The sequence below is a fragment of the Fukomys damarensis genome, unplaced genomic scaffold (genome assembly GCF_012274545.1).
Source record: "Fukomys damarensis isolate Sample0158 unplaced genomic scaffold, DMR_v1.0_HiC HiC_scaffold_36, whole genome shotgun sequence".
NCBI classification, from domain to species: domain Eukaryota; kingdom Metazoa; phylum Chordata; class Mammalia; order Rodentia; family Bathyergidae; genus Fukomys; species Fukomys damarensis.
Window position 1 is genome coordinate 12,104,495 of NW_022900948.1, and position 21,932 is coordinate 12,126,426.

Sequence of the window (21,932 nt, forward strand, 5' to 3'; positions counted from 1 at the left end):
TTTTTTTTTTTTGGTACCGGGAATGGAACTCAGGGCCCCCTAGCTCAGTACTGCTGAGCTATATATATCCCCGGCCCCTGCTCATCACTTTTCATCCTGGCTCTATCCTCTTTAAATTACCAACCTTGGGCCTCCTCTCAATTCATTCTTTCTGTTTCCCTCTCTCCTCCCACTCATCTTCCACATCCAGAATCTGAGGTTTGCTTATTCTGTCTCCTAAAACTCACTTCAGTCTGTCCCATCTTTCATCCTCCATGATCTGTCTTATTTATGTACCGCCATAACCACAGAGAAGATATAGCTGTTTTAGCATATAAGGCAGTTGTTACGTTGTCTTGTCCAGGAGGCAATATAATGCCACAGTTAACAGAATAAACTCTGCATGTAGATTTCCTGGGTTTAATTTTCAGTTCTGCCAATTAATAACTGTGTGATTTTGACCAAGCTACTTAAAATTTTTGTCTCAGTTTCCTCAACTTTAAAATATGGGTAATAGTATTATCATAGGATTGTTGTGAAATTTAAACAATAAAACATTAAGAGCAATTCTTGGCACATAAAACACTATCATGGTTAGCCTGCTGGTCTCTTTGCCTTGTCTTTGAAATTATACAGTCCAATCTCAACGTTGAAGCTGTGGTGCTATTTCCACAAGTGAAAATTTGACCAAGACATTTCCCTAGTTAAAAAGCTTTAACATAGCCCCGTTTTCTAAGCCTACAATGCTCTTCATGATCTACTCCCCAATAGTTTGAAAGAACTCGTGTGAGATACAGGACGAAAGACACCCTAAAGGAGAGTGTGTAGGTAAGAGGAGGGGGTGGAATGTCAGGATTTGCAGTTCTGAATTGGTGGGTTATACACACTGAGCTCAATGGTCTTGGACACATCTAGGTAGAGATGATTGTAATCAGATAAAAGAGAGTAGAATTTTTTTTTTGGTACTGGGGATCGAACTTGGGTTTTTGTTTGTTTGTTTGTTTTGTTTTTGAGAGGATCTCACTATGTAGCTCAGACTGGTCTTGAACTCACTATGGAGCCCAGCCTGGCCTTGAACTCATGGCAATCCTCCTGCCTCAGCTTCCCAAGTGCCACCATGCCTGGCGAGAGTGAAATTCTGGTGTGAATTCAAGATTTCAAATAAAGACTTGGAACTATCAAGAATTAAAGTCAAGATAAAATGGCTTTGGAGGAGGAGCAAAGAGAGAAGAGGGCCTCAAGGAACCTGTTTCCACAGAGGGTAGATTGCATAAGACACCCAACAAAGTGAGACATTGGAGAAGTGAGGAAGGAAGTAGTCTTATGGACTAGTGGTCAGAAGAGTGAAATGTTAAAATGCTTAAGGTAGAGTTCAGAGGGAAAAGTACAACGAATCTTATGAATATGGTAATCACAACCATACAAGTCCATTTTTATATAGTCTTTTTTTTTTTTTTTTTGGTAGCAGGGATTGAACTCGGGACCATGTGCTTGCCAGGCAGGCATGGCACCACTGAGCTACATCCCCAGCCCCTCAAGTACAGTTTTAGTGTTTGATTGTGAGAGACACAAACTCTTGACTTCAACTCAGTCAATTCATTCACCAAATATTTGTGAAGACTGGTACTTAAGAAGCTCTTCAGTGGAGGAGACACACTTTATAGAAGTATTGTCTTTAAATAAGACAATATTCTGTTCTTTTGGAATGGTCAGGGAAACAGATCATAAGGAGCCAAAGAGCTGGGCCTGGTGGCGCGCACCTGTGATCCCAGCATTTGGGAGACTGAGGCAGGAGAATCACACTGAGCAGAAGACCAGCCTGAGCTACATTTTGAGTTCAAGGCCAGCCTGAACTACATATAAAGACCCTGTTTCAACAAACAAACAAGCAAACAGACAGACACAAAGAGTAAATGTGAAAAAAAAGAGCTAAGGAGAAAGACAATTGTCATAAAGCATATAAAGGGGTAAGGAAGTAGAGATGATAAGTATAGATTATGTTTCAGGAATCTTGGCTATAAAAGAGAGGGACAAGATAGAAATTTTGACAAGAAGAAATTATAAAATGTTTCAGGCTAAGGAAAGCTGTGTGGTGGGATGAAGGGATACAGGAGAGATGGAGAGAGCTAATGGGAAAGGGTTGCTTGGAAAATGGAAGGAGATGGCATCTGAATATACTTCGAGGGGTTTGTTTGGGGGAGGTTAACATACTCTCCTTCTCTCTTAGGATGGAGCCCAGAGCTCTTTCAGTTCTTTATCAGAGGGGCCTCTCTAAAGTCAGGGGCTTGGTCATCTCCCCAGAGCCAGTTGGGATAGGTGGCTGGAAGTCGAACTGGAATGGATGATGGTTAGGGAAAAGGCCTGGATCATGGGCAGAGGTTCAGATTAGGGAACACTGTTGGGGTCACTGCTGGGGGCAGAGATGGTTGAAGGATGAGGCCCTACCTTCCTCTTGAGAGAGCCAGTACCTCTCAGGCAAGTAGGGGTGGCCTGACATAGAACTCTTATAGCTGTAGTCCTGTACAGCACATTTGGCCATCTTCTGTAGGGCTTCAGGATCTGTATGGCGCTTCATGGTTTGAGTCAGGCCCTGGGTAAAAGGAGAGAGAAGTGGCTACATGCATAGGGACCCCAGATCTGGGGTCTTTCTGGGCTTAAATCTAGTCCACTTTGAAAAGGTCAGCCTGGTCCAACCCCATTCTGTATGCCAGAGGGATTCTCATGCCAGCTTTGATTCCTCTTCACAGTTTCTTTTTCTTTCTTTCTTTCTTTTTTTTTTTTAAGGTTTTTGAGACAAGGTCTTGCTTTGTAGTGCAGGCTGGCTTTGAGGTCACTATGTAGTCCAGGCTGACCTTGAACTCATGGTGATTCTCCTGCCTCAGCCTCCCGAGTGCCACCATGCCTGGCTGCAGTCTTCTTGTTTGACCCCCCCCCCCAATTTTCCTATCTAAGGCTGGGACTTAGAGTCAAGCTCTTGCCCTCAGCCAGAGTTGTTTTCTATCCTTATTTCTGTCATTTCCTGATTGGGAGAGAGTTCTTGACGGCCAGAGTGGAGTGGTCCTGTCCTCTTTCTTAGGGACTGCAGACTGCCTGGGAGTCTCCTTCAATAAAGCCAGTAGGCCGGAGCACAGCCTGGAGCCTCAGGAAAGGCCAAATTCAACTCACCTCAACCCAGCCCATTACCGAGAAAAAGACTTCCCTCTGCGGCTCTCTCATCATTAGCTGAAGGCAGAATGCCAAGTAAGTTGTAGGCGCACAGGTACCTGCAGGTGGTTGGCCTGAAAAGGCATCTAGGATCACCCACCTGCCCTTTATGATCTTAAGGGCAGAGGCTTCTTGTGTCCAGGGCTGAACTCTCTAGGCACCTGGAAACCCTCTCCATTAAGGGGCTTCTGGAATCATCAGTGCCCAGCGGATATTGTTCTTTGGACAGATCTGGTACACTCACATTCCCATGTGGGTGGGGGACAGAATATGGCATATGTGGGTGCAAGTACCATGACTTGGCACTTCCCTGAACTTTACACACTCACCCCTATGAACCCAGTTACACACATAAATACATGCATGTCCATATAAACAAGTATCCCTACCTATGCACTAAGCACTCAGAAATACATACGCACACTCATAACTCTAGAAAAGGTCATTTAGAATAACATCAATTTTTCCATTAGAGGCTTTCCTCAGATGTCTGCAGTCTTCTCATGTTCATGAGTAGGACACTAAAAAAAGTAGGACACTTTTCTTTCTTTTTTAGATGGGTCTCACTATGTAACTCAGCCTGGCCTTGAACTGGTGGCAGTTAAGGGCTGGCATTATAGGGGTGCACCACCACACCCAGATGTTTATTTTTGTACTGGGGATTGAATCCAGGGCTTTCACACTGAGATACATCCTCAGCTGTTTTTTAAAAATTTCACACTTGGTCTCACTAATTCACTAAATTGCCCAGGCTAGACTCCAACTTGTGATCCTCTGGCCTCAGCCTCCAAGGTGCTGGGATTATAAGTGTGCGGCATAACACCTAGCTAAAAGAGCTTCTTGAAGACTTTGAACTATGAGTGGGTTTTGTCAGCTATGAGTATCACTGCAGGATGATCTCATTAGACTGCATTTATTTTTATTTATTTATTTTTTGGGGGCTACCAGGGATTGAACTCTAGTCCTTGCACTTATGAGGCAGGCGGCAGAACTACTGAACTAAATCCCTGGCTTGGGTTAGACTACTTTTTACAAACTCTAAGGTGAGTATCCATATATATTTCCTCTTGAGCTGATCAGGTTATTTATAAAAGACTCTTCAGTCTTTGGCTTGAAGGTAAAGTCCTAGCTGCCTGTGCAGAGAGCTGTTGGGAGTATGTGGAGGTTCACCTGTTTCCAGGTGTGTAATCTGCCCTCCCAGTCCTGAGATCCTTGCCAGAAAATAAGCTTTGTGAATTTTGCAGAGATGGAGGCAGACAGTCACCTCTGGCATGGAATAGAAGAGGGGATTAATGGATTTAACTGCTTCTTAAATGGCTTTCAAATAATCCTTGCTTTAGCCTTGGTCCTGCCCCATCTTCAATTCCAGAGAAGCCTAGGATTACCAATTCCTGAACCATCAGGAAATTCTAGTGTTTTTAAATTGAATTATGTCTTGGGTTCCCATTTCTGGCTTTGAATTCTGCGTTTTCAGACCTGCTACATCAGTTACTGCTTATCTATCAATCTTTCCAGCTTCCAAATTTTCTTTCCATTGTCCTTTCTTTCTCACCCTCCTTGTGAGTTTGTCTTAAGTATCCACTTACTGTAGTTTTAGAGGGGTTTCAGAAGGGGATCAAAACACATGTGTGTTCAATTTTAGCCCAGAGAATTATAGTTCTTTATGCATTCTATATACTAATCAGTTACATGTTGCAAATCTCTGAGCTTGTGGCTTCTATCTTTAATTTTCCTTACAATATCTTTCATGAACAGAAGTTCTTAATTTAAGCATGGTTGAATTTATTAATCTCTTCTTTTATGGTTAGTGCTTTTTGTGACTGAAGAAATCCATCTGTACTCTCAGATAATGGAGATAATGTTTTCTACTTTCTTTTAAAAGCTGTACAGTTTTACTTTATTTAACCTGTCAGGACTTGATTCTTTGGGTTTGGTGTGAGCTGGATATTCATTTTATTTTAACAATATACAGATAACCAGTTTTCCATTGAATAGCCACAGATTTGTGATGCTATCCCAAGCCTGATATATCTTTTTCAGTAGTTTTATTTCAATAATCTTTATTGCATTTTTTTCCTATATATGTGGGTCTATTTCTTTTTTTATTTCATTAGCTAATTTATCTCTATCAATACAATGCTTCATGAATTTCTATAGGTTTGCAATAACTCTTAACATCTCATTGGGCAAAAAATTCCCTTCTGCTGGGTGTGGGGCTCACACCAGTAGTCCTAACACTTGGGAGGTTGAGGCAGGAGGAGCACCAAAAGTTCAAGGCCAGCCTGGGATACATAGTAAGTTCAAGACCAACCTGAACTAGATAGCAAGATCCTGTCTCAAAAAAGAAAAAATACCCTTCTTCTTCTTCAAGTGTATTTTGGCTATTTCTTGGGACATTTCCCCCTCTTCTCTTCCTCTTCCTCTCCTCCTCTTCTTCCACAAGACAGTCATGCTAAATTGAACTCACTACGTAGCCCAGGCTGGCCTCAAACTGATGGCACTCCTCCTGCCTCAGCCTCCCGAGTGTTGGGATTATAGGCATGTGCCACCATGCCTGGCTTTTGTCTTTATAAAGTTCAGAAACAGCTTGTAAAATTCCTGAAAAAATCCTGATAAGATTTTAATTGACTGCATTAAATTTTTATGATAGTAAATATGAGCATGTTATATCGTGTCATTTAAGTATTTTAAAAGATATTTAATAACATTTTATAATATCCATACCGTTTTGTACACATAGATTTATTTTTACTTTTATTTTTTGTTGCTAGAATCAATTTAAACATTATACTCCCTAAATATTTGTCATTTGTATAAGAAAATGTGATTGCCTTTTGATCCTATGTCATCCAACTTTCTAAATTCTCTAAGAATTTGTATGTTCTATATACAAAATTGTATCATTTGTAAATAATGACAGTTTTCTTTCTTTCCTAACTTTGCATCTTTTTATATTTTCTTTTCTTGATGTCCTGGCTAGGCCTCCCCTCTACTGCTAAATAGAAGTTGTGGTAGTAAATATCCTTGCTTTGACACCAATTTTATTTATTTATTTATTTATGGCACCGGGGATCGAACTCAGGTCTTTGTGCTTGTGAGGCAGGCGGCAGAACCACTGAGCTAAATCCCCGGCTTGACACCAATTAAAAAAAAATTCTACCTTTATAATCTAAACCAGCCTGGACTAACTGTGGGCATAATATACACTCAGTATATATCCTTTATCAAGTTAGAAAAGTTTACTTCTACCTATGTTTTCTGAATTTTGTTTTTCTTTTTAAACATGAATGGTTATTGAATTTTAGCAACTACTATTTCTGTATCTTTTCAAAAAGCTTTATTGAGATATAGTTTATACACCATAAAATTCACTCTGTTAAAAGATACAATTCAAGGATTTTTAGTAAGTATATAGAGTTGTTCAACTATCACCACAACCCAATTTTAGAATATTTCTCACCCTCAAAATATCTCTCCTGTACATTTAATTTTTGTCTATTTTGAAATGATTTTGTGGATTTCTCCTTGGATCAATGTGATACATGACATTTATTTTTCTAATGTTAAATCATCATTAATAAATTCAACCTAACCATCATTAATTAATTTTTAAAAAATTCCTGGCTATAGTTTTTAATATTTTTGTTTAGAATTTTAATTGCTGTATTTATGGATAATTTTCTTTTCTTATACTGCTTAGTTTTACGCAAAAGCTATACTGGCTTCCTAAAATGATTGGGAATCAACTTCTTTCCTACTGTTCTTTGGGAGTTTGTATACAGTTGAAATAAACTATTCCTTGAGCATTTAAAAGAATATACTTTAATTATCTGTACTGGAAAGTTAGATATTTTCTTTGTGAAAAGTTTTAAAGTTATTGACTTAATTCTTCAATTAATATAGGAGCATTTAGGCTTTTTTTTTTTTGGGTCCTGGGGATTGAACTTGGGTCCTTGTGCTTGCAAGGCAGGCCACTGAACCGCTGAGCTAAATCCCTGGCCCTTGGCTTTTCTAACTCTTTTTTCTACTTCTTGTTCTGGGGTGGTAAGTTTTATTTTTCTAATATTTGTTCATTCATTTTCAATTTAATTAGAATAAAATTGTTCAGAACATGAGTGGGGCGTGATGGCACATACCTGTAATTTAATGTAAGTGATGTAATCCCAGCACTCAAGAGACCGAAGCAGGAGGATCTCTGCGTGTGTTGAAGGCCAACCTGCAGTACTGAGTGAGACTGTCTCAAAAAAAAAAAAAAGAGTCCAGAACATTCTTTTATTAAATTTTTTCTTCTAGAGCCATAGTTAGGCCCTTCTTTTATTTGTGTTTGCCTTCTCATTTTTTCTTGATTAATCTCCCTAGAGAGTTGTCTAAACCAACTTTTGCCAGATGTGGTGGCATGTACCTATAATCCCAACCCTCAGGTGTGGTGGCACACACCTGTAATTCCAGCATTTGGGAGGCTGAGGCAGGAGGATTGCCTCAAGTTTGAAGCCAGCCTGAGCTACATAGTGACACCCTGTCTCAAACAAAACAAAAACAAAACAAAAACTGAACAAACACTAAGTTTTGACTATTGGTCTTGTTGAGTCTGCTTTCTAGTTAACATTTGCTCTTATTTTCATTACCTCCATTCTACTTTCTGTTTGCTCTGTTCTACCTTTATTTACTAGGTTTGATGCTTTTGTTTTTGTTTTTGAGACAGAGTTTCACTCTGTAATTCAGGCTGGCCTTAAACTCACTATGTAGCCCAGGCTAGCCTTGAACTCATGGTGATCCTCCTGCCTCAGCCTCCCAAATGCTGGAATTACAGGTATGTGTCACCACACCTGGCCCCCACAGATTTTAAAATACAGTCTTAGCTGGTCATGGTGGCATATACCTATAATCCCAGCACTCAGGAGGCTGAGACAAGAGGATTTCAAATTTGAGTTTGGCCTCAAACAGTGAGTCCCAGGCTGGCCTGGACTATGCAGGGAGATCCTGTTTCAAAACACAAAACTAAAGAAAAAAAAAGGCTAAAGGAAAAGTCTAATATGGTGATTTTGTCAATTTCTCTGCCTAGTAGCTCTAAACATGTTCAGAATTAAAGTATCTTCCTGGAAAATATATGAGTGTTTCATCTGAAAGTCTCTCTGTCTCTGTCTCTTTGTCTGTCTCTGTCTCTGTCTCTCTGTCCCCTCTTTTTGGTACTAGGGATTGAACCCAGGGAGCACTGAGCTACATCCCCAGCTTTTTTTTTTTTTTTTGAGACAGGTTCTTGCTAAACTACACAGGCTGGACTTGAACTTGTGATTTTCCTGACTCAGATTTCCAAGTAGCTGGGATTGTAGGCATGTGCCATAGCACTCAATTTGAAAGCTTTTTACCTGTTCTTTACTAGCTAGTTCAGCTTTTGGTATCTCTATCAGACAGGTTTGGATCAGAAAAGCAGAATCACTGTACATGATACAGCATAAGGGATTTGTTTTAGGGATTAGACTTAATATGTGATGGGTTAAGAACTCTGAAAGATGAGCCAGGCAATTCTATCTATTTGAGAGGCTAAGGCAGCAGAATCATTAACATGTGGGACCAGCCCAGGCAATTTAGCAAGACCCTATGTCCAAACAAAAAATAAAAAGGGCAAGGGGTATATAGCTCAGTGCAAGGCACTTGGTTCAACCCCCACTACTGCAAACAAAACCAAACCCAAAAGCCAAAAACATACAGGAAAAAGCAAAGAAAAATCTGCAAGGCTGTTGTCTTCGCATCCAATGTTGAGTCCAAAGTCACTAGCTGGCAGTCAGAAGGGAGAATTAGATTGAAGTGGGGGAAAAGTAAGGTAACCTGAGGCCCATGAGGATGGTTACAGCCTGTATGTGTCTTGTTGCTCCAATCTTGATGACAAGGATGGCCTTTAGGAGATACTTGTGCCCTTTGCAGTGGAGCTGTACACACACATGGCCCAGGACTCAAAGAAGTTGGAGGAGGAGATACCATATGAACTGAAGGTGCTGTGGTCACAGGTTGCCCTCTGCCAACAAGGTGAGCTAGATCTGCAGCACTGCACGAACTTCCATAGAGCCTGGTGTTCTGTATCAACTTTAAGAGGGTAAGAATGGCTACTCTTTCATTTGTGCCTTCCAAATTGCATGCAAATTTCTCCTGTGGACAATTGCAAACAACTTATGGAAGGAAATTCTGGGAAGTGTAGTTTCAAATAGTCAGTGCAAAACCACATCTTGTATACCTTGTATAACCAATGTAAGGATCTTGGAGCCCCTTAAACTCTGTCCTGTTCCAACTTGTATGGTACTGTTTTCTAGTATTTTAGTTCTTTCTTCAAATATTACAAATTAAAGACCACTACAGTTGTTTTCTAAAGGCAATATTTGTTTAAATTGACCTTTTTATCATTTTCTTAATCTTTCTTCTTGCATCTCAGATTTTCCTTCTGTCATCATTCTCCTCCTCAAAGTATATTTTTTAGAAGTTGTTAGTTTCTCCATTGGTGGACACAATACCAACACTCACATTTTAAATTCTCTTCCCTCAGCTAGGTATGGCGGCGCATGCATGTAATCAAAAGCACTTGCGAGGCTGAGGCAGGAGGATCACTGTGACCAGCCTGGGCTACATAGTGAGTTCCATGTCAGTCTTAACTACATAGTGAGACCCTGTCTCAAAATCCCCCCAAATTCCCTTCCTTCCATCTACAGGAGGATCTGTGACCAGCCTGGGCTACATAGTGAGTTCCATGTCAGTCTTAACTACATAGTGAGACCCTGTCTCAAAATCCCCCCAAATTCCCTTCCTTCCATCTCTTGATCCCCTTTCCATTTGAAAAAGATCTATCTCCCTACTTCCTATTATTTATCTTTTATTTTGTTCTTTATATATAAATGTGTCCGAGTTATTTCACTTAACATAATGGTCTCAAGGTGTATCCATTTTCCTGCAAATGACTCAGAGTTATCCTTCTTTATGGTAGAGTACAGTAGCATTCTACTGTGTATAAATACCATTTTTCCATTCATCTGTTGATGGACATATAGGCTGCTCCCAAGATTTAGCTATTATGAGTTGTGTTTCTGTAAACAGGTGCATAGATCACTGTAATGTGATGTTTTTAAGTCTTTCAGGAAGACATCTAGAAGGAGAATAGCTGGATCTAGTTTTAGCTTTCTGTTGTTTTTCATTTGTTTGGTTTTCTGTTTTGTCTTTTGAGACAGGATTTCATTATGTAGTTCAGGCTGACATCGAACTCACTATGGAGTCTCGGCTGGCCTCAAACTCACAGTGATCCTCCTGCCTTGGCCTCCTGAGTGCTGTACAGGTGTGTGCCACCACTCCTGGCCACAGTTTTTTGAAGAATCTCCATGCTGACTTTCATAGTGGTTGTACTAGTTCACATTCCGACCAACATGTGGAAAGGGTTTCTTTTCCTTGTAGCCTTGCCCACCCATTGAGATTTGGGTGTTTTTTTTTTTTCCTTCTGTTCTTGCTGTTTCTTTAAACAGGGTCTTGCTATGTAGTTCAGGCTGGCCTTGAACTCTTGGCAATCCTCTTGCTTCACCCTCTTGAGTGCTGGGATTACAGGTGTGAACCACCCTGCCCAGCTGAGATTTGAGTTTTTACAATGCTGTTATTTAAAAAATTTCTACTCAGTTCCTTTTTACATTTACCTGCTCATTTTAAATAATACTGCCCTGATGTATGATTTAGATAATTTTATATTTTAAAAATTCATAAATACTTTGTGTTGTGTTAATTTCAATATTTGAAGTCCTCGCTGATTTGTCTGCTGTTTGTTGTTTCTGCTGATCCTGTAACATAGTGGTTTTCTTTCTTTGCACTGTGTATGCACGTGTTTGTGTGTGTGTGTGTGTGTGTGTGTGTGTGTGTGTGTGTGTGTATGCATGTGTGTGTTGGGGAATCTAATCCAGGGCTTAGTGTATGTTAGGCAAGTTATTTACAAGCCCTAATTGTTTTCTTATATCCCTTATTATGAGCTCAGATTTGATTAGCCTTACTTTGAAGGGTGTCTGGAAGCCAACATTGAGGTTGCCTTCCATGACAGGAGACCTCTGGGTGTGAGGGTGGAATGGATGTATGTGTGTTTCATTTGTCCTCAGAGCAACATTCACCTCCATGAGAATCCCAAACAAAATAGAAATTAATATTTATGCAAGACTTAGTTTTGGAAGCAGCAGGGCTCTTCCTTCCGGCTGTCTGCCACGCTGCCAGCAGGAGGAAGCTTTCCTTCATTCTTACTCTCACTGCTATGTGACTTCTATTCCGCCCATGCATGGTCTGATTACTAACAGTCACGTCATCCAAGAGGTCCCTTTCTGCGTGCACAGCATTTGACATTGACCATTATTACCTAATAACTGGTTTCTTTCTGATTTTTCTTCCCAGCTCTGTTGCCACAGCTCTGTGTCTCCTTTTGTGGTGGTTCTTTTACCTACTCCTTGAGGATTGATAATCTTTGAAGTTCTACCCTTGGACATGTTCTCACACTTCTTTGGCAAGCTCATCTACTCTTATGATTTTGGCTCCCACTTAGGTGATGATAATTTCAAAATCTGTTATCTATAACTAAACCTCTTTCCTTTGCATCATATCAGTACCATACAGTATATCCAGTTGTCCATGATATCTTTTCCTGGATGTCCTCAAATATTTTTTGTCTCAAAATGAACTCCAAGTCTCTAATCTGTTACTTCAAATCTCAATTGGTAGCTGTACCATAGTTCCAGTCGCCAGGGCCAAAAACCCAGGAGTCATCCTAATCCTCTCCCCTCTTTATATTCAAATGATCACTAAGATTTGCTGAAGTACTTTTTTTTGTTTTTGGAGACAGGGTCTCACTCTGTAGCTCAGGCTGGCCTCCAACACACGGCCGTCCTCCTGACTCAGCCTCCCAAGTGCTGGGATTATAGGTGTGCACCACCATACCCAGCTTCAATCTACTTCTTAAAATTCCCTCCTATTGAATCTGGAAATTTGGGCAGGCACTCTTGTATTTTGCCTCTAGGAGTGTAAATTATTATATCTCTTAATACAGCAATTTAAGGAATATATTTAAAGTTTGAAAAATGTTTATATCCTTTAACAATTTCATGTCTAAAAATGATCTAAGGAAATAAAGTTGTATATAAAGACATAACTACAAGAATTATTATTATTATTATTATTATTTTTGGTACCGGGGATCAAACTCGGGTCCTTGCGCTTGCAAGGCAGGCCACCGAACTGCTGAGCTAAATCCCTGGCCCTACAAGAATTATTATAGCAAAATTGTATACATAATTTAAATTTGGGATAATACATAAATACATTATAGTACATTCATAAAATGGAATAGTATGCAGTTAGAAAATTTCATTGTATTTTTAAATGTGGTATTGGGACTTTATATGTGGGACCAAGACCTTTGCACTAAACTACATTCCTAACCCTTTAAAAAATTTTTAATTTCAGACCAGGCATGATGGCACACACCTGTAATGCCAGTACTCAGGAGGCTGAGGTAGGAGGATCACCATGAGTTCAAGGCCATCCTGGGCTTCATAGTGAATTTAAGGCTGGACTAAATAGCTAGACTCTGTCTCAAAAAACAAGAAAATATTAAAAAAATTTTTTTGAGACAGGGTCTCACTATGTAATTGAGACTGACCTGGAACTCACTGGTCTCAAACTCACAGCGATCCTCCTGCCTCAGCCTCCTGAGTGCTAGGATTGCAGATGTGTGCCACCACGTCCAGCAAACTTTTAAAAATTTTAAGATGGGGTCTTGCCAAGTCAGGGCTGGAATGAAACTTATGATTTTCTTGCCATAACCAGCTGTAGAATATTTTTGACACAGGAAAATGTACCTGATTGTATGGCTATGTAAAAAATACAAGACTCAAAATACTGGTACAATATGATATCATTTTTGTGGAAATGTTTTTGCTTCCTATTAGTAGGCCATATAAGAATATATTAAGGGCTGGGGGTGTAGCTCAGTGGTACATGAGCATGTTTGATCCCAGCAACACACACACACACACACACACACACAGACACTCTTTCAGTTTCTGGTAAGGCTCCCTGGCTGCCTTTTTTCAGGACTTTTCTGCAGGAGCCCTCACCCCCACCTCCATTACTGCAGGTTCTAGGAGTGTTCTCCACTTCCTGCCTGCCCATCAGCACATGCTCTGGTGGTACAGGGCCCACATTTGGGGACCTGACTTTATTTACCTGTTTGCTGTGAGCAGGGGTGACCTTTCCTTTTCGTATACTGGGTGCCTACACTTGAAGATGTTCAGCAGTATTTTGTTGAATGGTTCACATTAATGATTTCTTTTAGGCAGAGTCACAATTAGACTCCTAGAGCTTCTCTCTCTTTGGTGAAAGTTGCAGTAACACACTTGGCTATACATCTTCAAGCACAGATAGACACAAGATTGTGATAGACAGTATACATAAACATAAAGACAAACCTTTACATATTTTATGTCCTATTCAACAGGCAGCCTCAGGGCCTTTGCACTTTTTGATCAATGTTCTAATCTTTCAGCTCTTTATATGGCTGGTTCTCTCCCATCTTTCCAGTCTCAGTCTTTTTCAGTGTCACTTCAAAAGAGGTCTTCAATGACCTAATTAACCTCTTTTTTCCCATTTCTATTGCCTTATTTATTTCCTTTACAGCATTTTGAACAATTTATAAAACTCTTTTTTCTTATCTGTTTTGTTCCACCACCTACTCTGGTCAAGTTCTACAAGGGCAGAATTTTATACTATTTTACATACCACTGTAAACGTAAATTTGCCCAGGCAAACTAATGAATACAAACAAAAGCTACAAATAATTACAAATACAGTGATAACCACACATTGCCAGTCATTTAGACACACAAAGCCATTCACTCTGGCTGCCCACCACCCCCGTCTCCACTTACCGGAGTCACAAACTTGTTGGCTTCCCAGGCCCAAAGAGGTGGGTCTTTATAGACCTCCTTGATGGAGGTAGGAGCCCTGTAGGAGTCAGTGTAGGTGCTGATGGGGGTCTTGGTTTTATGAGAGAAGAGGAACATGGTGGGATCTCCGGGATGCCGTGGCGGGCTCTACCTATCAAAGACTCCTGCTGGACATCAGTGATCACCCCCCTTTCTTAGGCAGCCCACACCTCCAGCCTGGCAGGTGCCCCTAGCTGCTGTGACCCCCTCCTGTGGAGGATCTCTCAGCTTCCCTTCCCTACAGCCTTCCTGCTCTCACCCTCCCCTGCTTTCTCCTCCAGGGTGGCCACTGCCCATTATGAGATCACCTGGCTCAGCGCCATCCCCTGGGGAGGTAAGGAGGTCTAATTTTCCCTCTACTCCCAGCCCCTTCATGCCTTAGACTCTCAAAAGAGTCCAATTTCCAAGAGTTCAGAGGGTTCCCGAAAGTCCTCCAGGCTGGGCTTCTCACTTCTTTGGAGAGGAACACAAGTTCTGAGGGGCTGTGATTCACCTAGAGTCACACAGCAGTTCAGTGGCACCCCTGGGAACCCACAAGGTAAGGTGTCATGTTCATCCAGATCAGTTCTCTCCCCTTCCCAGTCCACTTGCCCTTGGCCTACCCCCCAGGTAGGGAGCTGAGGCTGGCTTGTTTGATGCTTTTAATATCATTATTTGTGTTACACAATACACAACCAAAGATGATGGTCAATACTGCGATGGAAATGTTAAAAAAAATATTATACACGGCTCATGTCTTCCACACACCTTCCTGAAAATAAATTAGTGAGCACGGAGAAACCTGGCTGGGTAGCAGCCACAGCTGGGGGTTAGGGGGAGTGTTAAGGCAGTATCTACAAGGGGGCAGGGGCAGGGGGAGGGGCAAGCCAAGGCCTTGGTTCTTCCCCTTCAGCCTCCTAGAATGCAAAGGGGGGGGGAGAGCCATGAACTCTAGATGAGGAAGCTGCTGGCTGCCAGCTTCCTGTCTCTTCCTGCCATATATGTACTGCCTTAGTTGAAGCCCTTGCCTGCCAGGGAGCTAGTATGTCCTGTGGGAAGGGAACTTTTTCCGGCTTCCTCAGGGCCACAGAGATTGATCAATGGGCCAGTGTCACACCGTAAGTCAAGAGAAAAATGTGGAAATCTAAAAAAGAGGAGATACCCATGTTCTAGAAGGGGAATCAAGGAGCCCAGGGGCTAACGGTGTAGTGGGAGGCCTGGCTCTGGGGCCCAGATGCCAGTGGTGGTGGGATGCTGACCAGGGTGGGAGAGGGGCTCAGGTGGGGGTCACTATGGTTCTTGTGGGCTCTGAATTTACCTTGATTGTTCTTGCCTCCCTTTGGCATTTTCTCATCATCTAACTAGATAGAGTCCTTGCATTAGAAGAGATAAAGGTGGGTTAGAAGTGTGGGGAATGGAGAGCTGCACCCCAACACTTTGGAGCTGGCATCTCCTGGATGGGGAGCAGGAGCCGGTGCTACCCCTCTGCTCCTCTCCTTCACCCCCTTCCAGCTCCTGCCTCCCAGGACTAGTGTCCAGAGAGTAGTATCCATGACAGTGGATACCCGGCATGTGTTGGCTGTCAGCATGGGGGACTGGGGAAGTGTACTTCTTTGCTCTGTGGGAGGAGGCTTGTGGGCACAGGCCCAAGCAGTCTGAGGCTACATGTACTTTCATTTCTCTTCACATGGAGGCAGGTTATGAATTGCCCAGCCCCTATTCACCTCTTCCCTCTTGATCTTTATCCTCAGTTGTTTTGGCCTCTGCCCCTAGACCAGCAATAGTAGCAGAAGCGACAGGACAAATATTCTGACCCACAGATACTTCACACAGCTGCACACAAAAGTAGATACTCTACACATATTCACACAGAAACATAAATCTCTTCCACACAGATCCTCATGTGCTTCCTCTTACCCTTTCCACACAAACACATACCCCAGGGAGCCTGCTAGACACACTCAGAGACACATAGAGATCTCATACTCCTCTGCAGAAATTCCTGTGAAGAAATTCCTTTGGGTATGAAAGAACCTTAACAATAATTTCAGCTGCTGTGGATTTTTCCGTTGAGAAAACTGAAGCCCAGAGATAGCATATAGCTTGCTGAAGATATGCAGCATCAGAGTTAGGACCAGAACACAGGCTTTAGACTCGCAGGCTAGGCTCTCAGTCCACTGCACTGCTAAGCAGCCTCTCCCAATTGTAAACAGGTTATACATTCACATCTGACACATCTATGACAAGAGAGACCTGGAGGGATAGGTCCAGCAAAGACACAGACACAAAGACACACAGACACACAGACACACACACACACACACACACAGACACACAGACACACACACACACACACACACACACACACAGAGCCAAGTATACACAGCCATATATGCATAGCCGCTCAGCCCACTGCATTTTCCTAAGCTTGCTTTTTGAAGAATTTTAATTGGAACCAGCCCTCCAGGCTTTGGGCTGGGATAAGATGGGAATGGGGCATTAAAGGCCAGCTTACCCCTTGCTTCCAGCCTGGGACCAATGGACAAGAGTGTTGGGGGTGGAGGACAGGGGAGGCTGAGAGATAGATGCATTGGTTAGGGGCCAGTGTGGACAGGTCTTACCTCTCCCTCGTGGGTCTCTTTACCTTCTCCCAAGCCAGAGAGCAAGGAAGGGGTGAATGGGACAAAGAGGAGGAAGGCAGTAATCTGATGGGCAAGGGACCATATCCCATGTGGCCTCCTTGACAGGCTTCCCATCTGGAGATGAGGTGAAAAGCACAAAGAGGTACATGGGCTAGCAGAGGGCACATGGATGCTAGGACCTAGTGCATGCTGCCACTTCCTTGGGCCTTTGTCCATCCAAACCCCTTTTCTTGTCAGGCGGTGGATGGGGAATTCATGGCTTTGCTGACTGTGTGATTCCCTCCTCTTTGCATATTAGTGTTGACCTCCCTGCTATCCGGTCCCTGTAGCCTCGAGACTGTAGCCTTGGGGAAGAGGACAGAGTGCTGAGTGAGGTCCCTCAAATAACTGAACAAAGAGCCCCACCCCTCCTCAGTCCCCCAGGGTGGAGAGAGACCCGGTTTTGGTTTCTCCGACTCCGCGAACACACAGAGGTACACGTCCTACCATAGGAGGAAGCAATGACTGTTACGAGGTTGGCGGCTGTAGGGGGCACAGGCCTGGGGGCAGGTGGAGAGCAAGGGAGGGGTTGGCCCCTGCCCCATCCAACCTGGCCCAAGTGGAGTTGCGTCTCCCCATGAAGCCGCAGTGGCCCCGCCCGCTACTGAATATGGCAGGCGGTGGAGGACGTGGCCTGGCAGCACATGCAGGTGGGGTTCACAGACTTGGGAGGGATGAGGTCTAGGTCCTCGTCGTCAGGGATCTCATCTAACCGGTAGCCATCTTTCAGCAGCTGGATGTTCAAATCTTGGTTGATCTGCTGTAGGCAAAGGGGAGGGAGGTCAGGCTCAGGTCTTCCCCCAACAGGCACCACTCCCTGGTGCCACCAAGACCTGAGGCCATTGTCCCTGTCGCAGGCCACCCCTTGCCTGCCTCCCCATTCCACTCCAGATCTCTCCACAATCCCAGGCCTCGCCTTGTCTTCCTCTCCCCTCTGCCCTTGCTGTGGCCTCTTCCTTTGTAGCCCATCTTCCTGAGGCCTGTCCCACTACAGACCCAGCCCCGTACTAAGGTCAATTTTTCACCTTCGGTCCAGCTACTATTTGGGCCCATTCCTATAACTGCCACCTACATTTCACAACCCATTCCATTTAAGAGCCCTGTTCTAATAACTCTGGGCCCTAACCCTGGGGTGCCCACAGTTGAGCTCAGTGATTACTTCCAGGTCACCCCAGGCCCCATCCTACATGAGCTCCACCCTCAAGGGCTCTGCCCAGCAGTGCCTATTCCTTGCTTTCTTGGGGGGTGGCTTGGCATTGGCCCCACCCCTGCTCCTTGGTAGAGCTGGTTCTGCTCAGGCTCTAGGATAACAAGGGGTGGGGCCTCACCTCAGCAGAAGAGTAGCCAGAAGAGGAGTATCTGGACATGTCAAAGTCATCATCGCTGGCCATGGGGAAAAGAGGACAGAGAGCAAGTGATTCAGGGAAATTAAACAGAAACCTTGCACACTCCTGGGCCTCCCCCTCAGCTCTGCCCCAAAGGCCCTAAACAAACAGTATCTCCTAAACAAAATCTATGCTTGTTGTGCAGATGTAGATCATTGAAGACAGATTCCTAGCCCCACCTTTCCAAGTGAGTTGACGCCTTTGATTTTTTCTAAAAAGAGCTGTTACTCCCTTCAACTCCTTCTCTCCTCCTTATATTCTAGGCTCAAATCATGCTGACTTGCTGGGTTTTCCCACAGTCTAGGGCTAACCAGGTATTGCTCCAGGAGTAGGACTCTGTGTGTGCATGTATAGAGGGGCCATTAAGCATCAAACACTGCTGTTCAGAGACATCAGGGCCCACTAGGGGCAGTCACTGGACCATTTGTCCCAGGATGGCAGCAGACTGTGCTGGTCTCTGTTTCTCTCTGCCCTATTTCCTCCTTTTGGTAAAATTCGATTCCCTGGGGAATTCACCTTGGAGAGCCCCTGGCTAAGGAATACCCTGATTCTGGCAATATAGCAAGCATGGCCTGCACAGCCCACTGTGCTCACAAAGGTTCCAATGGCTTTCCCAGCTGACCCCAGCCCCATACACACCTGTCCGTGTCAAGGGCTACCAGTGGCTTCTCATCTGGGCTCTGGTCAAGTGAGGAATAGCCTTTATTGGGGACAACCAGCCTGGGTAAAGAATTTTTGGAGTTGAGAGGGAACCAGAACACACAAACCTGGCAAGAGACTGGGCTGGACCCCACCCCACCACCTCCCTGTTTTCCTCCCTTCCTCCCTCCCTCTCCCTCTTAGCTCCCACCTGTGGAGGGAGGGAAGAGGGGAGGCTCAGCAGAGACAGGTGCTGGCTGGCAGGGTCCAGATGGGCTAGAGAGGGCCTCTACCTTGTCCGGGCCATGACATTGTTCTTCTTGGGTTGTTGGTTGACAGGGCTGCCCATGCTGCCATTCTTGAGGGAGCCCTTCCGGGCCAGCTCCCGCTGCTTCTCTGCAGGAAACATGGGAAGGAAGCTGTGTCCTGCCCTCAAGGCCACATTGCCTTACCGTTAGGGGAAGCCTCCACGTGAAACCCCTTGCTCTTCTATAGACTGCTCAGTTGTGATGGTACTTGGCCCTGTATAATTTGAAGCAGACAGTCTGTGGGCTGTGTGACCCCTGCCTTGAAGAAGCCACAGCTCCTCTGTGGGAGCAGTCTGTACATGCTTGACGCCAAGGAAAGATCAGAGAAGAGCTGATCTCAGAAGGATGGGGCAGGCTTCCTGTGGGTGGGCTTGAGAGAGGAGTGCATACTAGGAAGGAGACATAGTGTGTGCCAGAACACATTTAGGGTAGAGATATGGCTCAATGGCTTTCCTAGCATGCACAAAGCCCTAGGCTTGATACCCAACACTATGAAAACCAAATCAAAACCAAAACCAAACAAAATAACCAAAGTGTTAGAAATGAGCATAAATGTGGATCTAGATGGGATGGAGGGGTTCTGAAGAGGGAAAGAAATGAGGTTGTTAAAGGAGCAATTTAGTCCTTATTCACTCAACAAACATTGGAGTCACAAATTGTGTCAAATTGTGTGCTAAGCAGTTAGAAACTCCCTCTGATTATAAACTCAGAGCATGAAGGCCTTGAATGTCAGACTTAAGAGTTAGGGATTAATATAGAAGAGAAAAGGAGCCACTGAAGGTTTTGGAGAAGGGGCAGAATGGGGCTGGAAGAGCAGATGGAATGAGGCTAGGAGAGCCCATTTGGCTGCACTGCTTAAGTGATGCTCTTGGTTCCTGACAGCCCCTGAGTTCTCCAAGGGTCCAGAGCCTAACAGGCTCATGGGGCAGGCAATCAGATGACCCATGGTGTGGTATATGATATTTATTCCCTCCAGTAATTGTCTGGGTCCTGCAGGAGGCCCATCTTCTCTTTTCTTTACTCATATCAAGTAAAGCTCAGATCTAGGAAAAGGGTCTTTTGTGTGAAAGGATTACTAGAAGTCATTTAAAAAAAAATAACCATGCACTCCTGAGTATAAGGATGGGAAGTGATTCATTTAAAAATGTCCCATAACCTCCAGGCCTCTGAATCTTTCATCTCTTTGACTCTCTTGACTGTCCTTTTTGCTCCCCCGGCCCAGAACTGGGGATTGAACCCAGGGCCTTTGCACTGAGCTACATCCCCAGCCCTTTTTAAAAAAAACACAAGTACTCATTAAGTCGCTAAATTTCCAAGGCTGGACTTGGAGTTGCAATCAGCCTCTTATAGTGCTAGGACAAGTGCATCACCGCCATGCAAAGCTCTGACTTTCTGACCTCCTGCCAGCTTTGCTAATCTCTTTACAGCAAGGGCAGCGGCCATTACCACTCCTAACCTCTAGGGGGTGCAATTTGCTTTAAAGTTCTTAATGGTGAGTTTTCTTAATCCAACTGGGAGTTAAAGATTTTGGTGAGTTTTGGTGGTAATGTAATGAGGAGATGAAAGAAAGGTCTTTTAAAAGCATATTAGCATTGTTTGAAATAGTAAAAAAATGCAAACAATAAACTAGCAAAAACCAAACTATGGACTACTATATAATCATTTAAAAGAATGAAGTCATTCTCTATATACTGAGATTGGAAAGGACAAAATGTGAAAGGGAAGAGAACAGGTTTCAGAAAATGTGTACAGTGTGATGCTACTTATGTCAACATATAAAATAAAAAAAACTACACAAACTGCAAAAGCTTAGAATGATACCTCTGGGGAAGGGAATGTGATAGGGGAGAGTAGAGAATTTATATTCATTAAAACACTCACACTGTTAAATGATAATTAACAAACAAAGCTGGCTGCAGTTTGAATTTGCTGTCCTAGGAGAATGGACATGCCTAGGAGGAGTGAGAATGACTCTCCTGCTTAGAAAATCAGCTGAAAAGGCTTTCTGAGTATGGTCTCAAAGGAGAAAAGCAAAGGGGTTGAGGGTAGGGGGAGTTGACTAAAAGAACAGGACTCTAGGTTTGGAGATGCAGCTCAGTTGGTAAAGCACTTGTTTAGTGTTCATGAAGCCCTGGATTTGATCCCCAGTAACACAAAAATAAAAATATAAAAAAATTAAGATAAAATGAAAGTCAAGAACTCTGTGGGAAGGAGTCCTGGCAGCTGTTGGGGGAAAGGGTTTTTGAAGAGATGGGAAGGAGTTCTTAGGGCTGAGGAAGGCCCAGTTATTTGTTGGGCAGCTGGACCCTGAGGAGAAAGACAGCTTGAGGGGGGCTGGGATGGCGGAGGAGGTTTGAAGGATAGTGATGACCGGCACTTTCCTTGTGTGCTTTGTGTTGTGATTTCTCTTTATGAAACCACGTCATTGGTAAAATTCTGAATGTACACAGCCTAGGGTCAGTAAAACTTTGATCCCTAAAGGGAAAGGGGAAGTGTTCAGATGTAGGAGTCATGAACAGTAGTTATGAGCCAGGTGACTCCAAAGGAGCCAGTGGCATAGCCAACTGACATTGGAGGGGATATGAAATAATCCCCCAAGGGAAAGGTGGTGAGATTTCTGGGAAGGCAAGGGATATTTGAGATTAATAAGAAAATAGAGGCCAGGGATTTGGCTCAGTGGTGCTGCCACTTGCCTCAAAAGCACAAGGTCCTGAGTTCGATTCCCAGTACAAAAAAAAAAAAAAAAGGAAAGAAAAAAAAAAAAAAAAAAAA

General features: G+C 43.5%; 2 protein-coding genes across 11 annotated transcripts in view; both read right to left on the reverse strand.

Annotated features, from left to right (window-relative positions):
- Window positions 1-14,450, reverse strand: part of CUNH9orf24 (chromosome unknown C9orf24 homolog) — an 18,890-nt gene extending 4,440 nt beyond the window's left edge. For 2 of the 4 annotated variants that reach the window (XM_010619232.2, XM_010619230.2), the window contains exons 1-2: window positions 14,112-14,450; window positions 2,425-2,569 (exon numbers count right to left, since the gene is read on the reverse strand). In XM_010619232.2, the coding sequence (XP_010617534.1) occupies window positions 2,425-2,569; window positions 14,112-14,246 (280 nt within the window). In that variant the 5' untranslated portion in view covers window positions 14,247-14,450. Of the gene's footprint in view, window positions 1-2,424; window positions 2,570-7,319; window positions 7,418-14,111 lie in introns of all 4 variants that reach the window. The other 2 variants (XM_019206787.2, XM_019206786.1) reach the window with 2 other exon arrangements.
- A 346-nt stretch (window positions 14,451-14,796) lies between these two features.
- Window positions 14,797-21,932, reverse strand: part of Fam219a (family with sequence similarity 219 member A) — a 58,182-nt gene continuing 51,046 nt past the window's right edge. For 5 of the 7 annotated variants that reach the window (XM_010619236.1, XM_010619233.2, XM_033759050.1 and 2 more), the window contains exons 3-6: window positions 19,146-19,248; window positions 18,853-18,933; window positions 18,157-18,211; window positions 14,797-17,588 (exon numbers count right to left, since the gene is read on the reverse strand). In XM_010619236.1, the coding sequence (XP_010617538.1) occupies window positions 17,430-17,588; window positions 18,157-18,211; window positions 18,853-18,933; window positions 19,146-19,248 (398 nt within the window). In that variant the 3' untranslated portion in view covers window positions 14,797-17,429. The remainder of the gene's footprint in view (window positions 17,589-18,156; window positions 18,212-18,852; window positions 18,934-19,145; window positions 19,249-21,932) is intronic. The other 2 variants (XM_033759051.1, XM_033759049.1) reach the window with 1 other exon arrangement.